Below are 5,181 nucleotides of genomic sequence, written 5' to 3'. Positions count from 1 at the left end.
TTGTTGGTTTCATAGAAGAGAAATTAAAAGTATTGTAAATTTTTTAAAATCGGAGCTAGAAACATTAAATTGTTTAGAAGAAACTGCTTAAATGTTTTACAACCTTAAAGAAGCTTCTTTAAGGTACACAAAAAATATACATCAAAAAAATAATAATTAATAGCATAGAGTGAATATATATATATATATATATAGGGTGTAGTGTGAATAGAGAGGGTGAATAGGAGCGTAGACCAAACTAAACCGACAAAAGGTGTTTTTCAAAGCATCTTCCCTCTCTTGCCAACCCAAAGCTAGCTTTACGTTATAAAGCCCTACCTTTACCGTCTCTCTCAATATCAAATCCTTCGTCCCGCAGCGCCTCTGCTGTCCGCGATCCACCCTCTCAACGAAAAAATCAGACACCGCCATGGCATCCGGATCTCAACAACCAGAGTCTTCTGAACCGTGAGTGATCCTGTCTGTGTTGATGCTTCTGTAGATTAGCAACGCCGTGATTTGTGCGTTGGTATTAGGCCTTTGAACTCATGCAGTCGAGTTTGATCAGGAGTGCACATTATGGAGTTAGATTGACGGTTGCACCATCGTCTGTCAGGGTTAGCCTCATACCTTACATTTGGATTCTGTCTGTGTGTGTTAGGGTTTCTGCGTAGGGTAGATGCGTCAGAGTGGTGATGTTTGGTCTGTGTTAGGGTTTAGTTTACGAGCTTGATTCCACCCATTCTCTTCCTGTGAAGAGTTAGCTTTCTGGTTAGTGGATACTCTTTGATTTTAAGTGTGGATTGATAGACTATTGCTGAATATTGAATAGATAAGTGGAGATTCGTGAATCATGCATGCTTGCACAATGAGTTGTATGTTTTTGGATTGAGAAAGTAGTGACAAACAGAATGCTTTTAATGTCTCTAGATTGTGAATGTATTGCAACATGAGTGTACTGTCTAAGGCCTGCCAAGATTAGGTTTATGCGGTCGTCAATGTATCCATAGCCTGTCTCAACGGTAAACTCTTTGTATTAATCTGCCTGATGTGGTAGAACAGTCTCACTTTATGCGGAGATGTTGCCCCTTACCATGGCTGGCCATGCTGACTGTGCCTTGTAACAATCAGGAAAGGAACAAAGCGAGATTTCAGCACTGCTATCCTCGAACGCAAGAAAGCTGCCAATCGCTTGGTTGTTGATGAGGCTGTGAACGATGATAATTCAGTGGTATCCCTCAACATGGAGACCATGGAGAAACTTCAGCTTTTCAGAGGGGACACGGTCCTCATCAAGGTAAGGAAGTGTTGTTTCTCTTGTGCAAAGGTTTCAGGAAGGAAAATGCATTGCAACTAAGTGTTTTTTGGCTCAATGCAGGGAAAGAAGCGAAAAGATACAGTTTGCATAGTGCTTGCAGATGATGGTTGTGACGAGCACAAGATCAAGATGAACAAAGTTGTGAGAACAAACCTGAGGGTACGGCTGGGCGATGTGGTCTCTATCCACCAGTGTCCTGATGTGAAGTACGGGAAACGAGTCCATATTCTTCCCATCGATGACACCATAGAAGGGGTCACTGGAAACTTGTTCGATGCCTACTTGAAACGTGAGTTATTTGATCTCTTTTCACCTTTCAAAAAACGGTTGCTTAGGGGGGCTTCCGATGAACACCTGTCCAGCACCAGTTTCCTGTTTTGTGATGCAATCTGATGGGTAGCAACCCTTGCAGGGGCCCCAAAGGGCCTGTTTATAGAGCTGCGGACCCAGATGGGGTTGCCTCTGTGAAGCCACCCTTATGCTCCGTCCTCTTTTCAATTTGATCACAGAACTATGTCTTTTTTCGGAACTTGCACATATTTAGGAGCGCAACACTACATACCATTGTAGGCAATCTTTACATATACATTGTAGAGATCACTATGCCAGTCTCATCCCAGTACTTACCATGTAGCTAATGGATACCTGGTGCTGTAACAGCTTACTTTCTGGAGGCCTATCGCCCTGTGAGGAAAGGAGATTTATTTTTGGTTCGTGGTGGCATGAGGAGTGTAGAGTTTAAGGTGATCGAGACAGATCCGGCTGAATATTGCATTGTCGCTCCAGACACAGAGATATTCTGTGAGGGGGAACCTATACGACGGGAAGATGAGGAAAGACTTGATGAAGTCGGTTATGATGATGTTGGTGGAGTCCGTAAGCAAATGGCACAGATCAGAGAGCTTGTTGAACTTCCACTTCGGCACCCCCAACTTTTCAAATCTATTGGTGTGAAGCCTCCGAAGGGCATCCTTCTCTATGGGCCTCCTGGTTCTGGAAAGACACTCATTGCAAGGGCTGTGGCAAATGAAACAGGTGCTTTCTTTTTCCTCATCAATGGTCCTGAAATCATGTCTAAGCTGGCCGGTGAGAGCGAAAGCAACTTGCGCAAAGCATTTGAGGAAGCAGAGAAGAATGCCCCTTCGATAATCTTCATAGATGAGATAGATTCCATTGCTCCCAAGAGGGAGAAGACTAATGGTGAAGTTGAGCGCCGCATTGTGTCACAGCTACTTACTTTGATGGATGGTTTGAAGTCTCGATCTCATGTGATTGTTATGGGAGCTACAAATAGGCCTAACAGCATTGATCCTGCGCTGAGGCGGTTTGGAAGGTTTGATAGAGAAATAGATATCGGGGTACCTGATGAGGTGGGCCGCTTGGAGGTTCTTCGAATCCACACGAAGAACATGAAGCTTTCAGAGGATGTAAGTCCATCATACCTAGTATGACATTTATTTAGTCGGAAGGTACGCCAGTCTTAAGAAATCTGAATACACATGTTGACATACTTCCTCGTTTGTTCCATTGTTACAGGTTGATTTGGAGAGAATTGCAAAAGATACCCATGGTTTTGTGGGGGCAGACTTGGCAGCGTTGTGCACTGAAGCTGCACTGCAATGCATTCGGGAAAAAATGGATGTTATTGATCTAGAAGACGAGACGATTGATGCTGAAGTTCTGAATTCCATGGCTGTTACCAATGAGCATTTCCAGACAGCTCTAGGCATCAGCAATCCATCAGCCTTGCGGGAAACTGTGAGTGCTTCTTACACAAGTCAGAAATGGTTTTTTTTATTTGCAGTTTATGTGACAGATCCACTGTTGTACACATTTAACTTGTTTTGTGGCATCCTGAACAGGTTGTTGAAGTACCCAATGTCTCTTGGGAAGATATTGGTGGTCTGGATAATGTGAAGAGAGAGCTTCAGGAGGTAACGTTCTATTAAGCTGGTTTATTTTGAAATATGGCTGAATATCGTTTGTTACAAACATATGATTGTCTCTTATGGAATGCAGACAGTGCAATATCCAGTTGAGCATCCGGAGAAGTTCGAGAAATTTGGAATGTCTCCATCCAAGGGTGTTTTGTTCTATGGACCCCCTGGTTGTGGGAAAACCTTGCTTGCCAAAGCTATTGCAAACGAATGTCAAGCAAACTTCATCAGTGTGAAGGGTCCAGAGTTGCTGACTATGTGGTTTGGTGAAAGCGAAGCCAATGTACGAGATGTGTTCGACAAAGCCAGACAATCTGCCCCTTGTGTGCTCTTTTTTGATGAGCTTGACTCCATAGCTACCCAGGTAAATTCTTGATGCAGTGAGATGTCAATCTGGAAAAGACGGGAACTAAGTGCTGGTGGATCTCTGCATATATGCATGTTTCTTTCAGATGCAGCCTGTGCACTATTTTGATGGTTAAATTGAAAAGACTCTCTTACTAGCAAGTGTGAACATGTAAAAAATTTATTGTGGTGTACTTCTTTTGCAGCGTGGGAGTAGTGTTGGTGATGCTGGTGGTGCTGCAGACAGAGTGTTGAACCAGCTTCTGACGGAAATGGACGGGATGACTGCCAAAAAGACAGTTTTCATAATTGGAGCCACTAATAGGCCTGACATCATTGATTCAGCTTTGCTTCGTCCTGGTCGGTTAGATCAACTGATCTACATTCCCTTGCCAGATGAGGCCTCACGGCTGAAGATTTTCCAAGCGTGTCTTCGGAAATCTCCTGTTGCTAAAGATGTCGATTTGGGTGCCTTGGCTCGATATACTCAGGGGTTCAGTGGGGCGGACATCACAGAGATCTGTCAGCGTGCTTGCAAGTATGCAATCAGAGAGAACATTGAAAAGGTATGCTTTCTGAACAGGATTAGGCTCATGCAGCATGTAGCATATATCATTCTTTTCTTTTAGTGAGGTGTTAACTCTTCTATGACACTTGCAGGATATTGAGCGTGAGAAGAGGAGAAAAGATAACCCGGAGGCCATGGAAGAGGATGAAGTTGAAGAAGTGGCTGAGATCAAAGCAGCCCATTTTGAGGAGTCTATGAAGTATGCTCGCAGGAGTGTCAGTGATGCTGATATCCGGAAGTATCAGGCTTTTGCCCAGACTCTTCAGCAATCACGTGGCTTTGGAACAGAGTTCCACTTCCCAGACCATCCTGCTACTGCCGCAACGGCAGGTGGTGCTGATGCCTTTGCTCAGGCTGCTGCAGCTGACGATGATGATCTATACAACTGAAGAAAAAGATATCGTTTTTGGTTAGGCTGGAATTTTTGCTTAGGTGCTCTGGAAGCCCTTGTCTATCCACAAGACATTCATTTTTCTAATTTTGTTGGCAGATTGTACCTTTTCTGCATAGGCCATCTGCTTGAATTACTGAATCATTTGAAGTATCTATAAAAGTGGTATCTTCCTCAATGCTTTACTTTCTTTTGATAACTTGTTTCTGCCAGATGCAATGTGTTTTAGAACTAATCGTCGTAAAGCACCCCCTTCTCACCCCCAAACACACCACCAACAGCAGATGCTGATGTGGGAGCAAACTTTGGCTTTTGCCATACCTTAGTGGTTAGTTCAAAGTTTTTGCAGCTTGTCTTAAGGGACCATCCAGTAGGCGACAGTTAGCATGCACAAGAAGGAACTTTTTGCATGGAGAGAGGCCGTTTTGTGCATACTAAGAAATTGCAGTTTTCTATTAGGACTGTATTTGTATTGTGTTTCACATCATTTCCTAGTCTTGTGCAGACCAAGAAAATACTGTTTTCATGCGATCAAAAATATCCAAGGCAAATGTGTAATCCAAGGGGCGGTGTTTTTCCATGAAAGCATGCAAATATTTTAGTTAGAACAGTAATGGTGTTTATAGGTTAAAGTTGATGTGGC

The 5,181-nt window shown here is 43.4% G+C and overlaps 1 protein-coding gene across 2 annotated transcripts; it reads left to right on the top strand.

Moving 5' to 3' along the window:
* The first annotated feature begins 274 nt into the window (after nt 1-274).
* LOC147612197 (cell division control protein 48 homolog A) lies at nt 275-4,716 on the top strand. Of its 2 annotated transcripts, none has more exons than XM_086784087.1 (9): nt 275-447; nt 1,111-1,276; nt 1,358-1,586; nt 1,958-2,724; nt 2,834-3,055; nt 3,160-3,231; nt 3,317-3,598; nt 3,786-4,145; nt 4,240-4,716. In XM_086784087.1, exons 1-9 carry the CDS (start codon nt 410-412, stop codon nt 4,534-4,536), a joined length of 2,433 nt encoding a protein of 810 aa, XP_086640213.1. In that variant the 5' UTR covers nt 275-409; the 3' UTR covers nt 4,537-4,716. The 2 variants fall into 2 exon arrangements, with proteins under 2 accessions (XP_086640213.1, XP_086640214.1); XM_086784088.1 differs by having other exon boundaries at nt 443-596.
* Nucleotides 4,717-5,181: the final 465 nt, after the last annotated feature.

This window comes from Cibotium barometz, chromosome 46 (genome assembly GCF_041138505.1).
Source record: "Cibotium barometz isolate CiBa-2024 chromosome 46, ASM4113850v1, whole genome shotgun sequence".
NCBI classification, from domain to species: domain Eukaryota; kingdom Viridiplantae; phylum Streptophyta; class Polypodiopsida; order Cyatheales; family Cibotiaceae; genus Cibotium; species Cibotium barometz.
The sequence above is the reverse complement of the archived record's forward strand: the minus strand, read 5'-3'. Positions and strand labels throughout refer to the sequence as shown.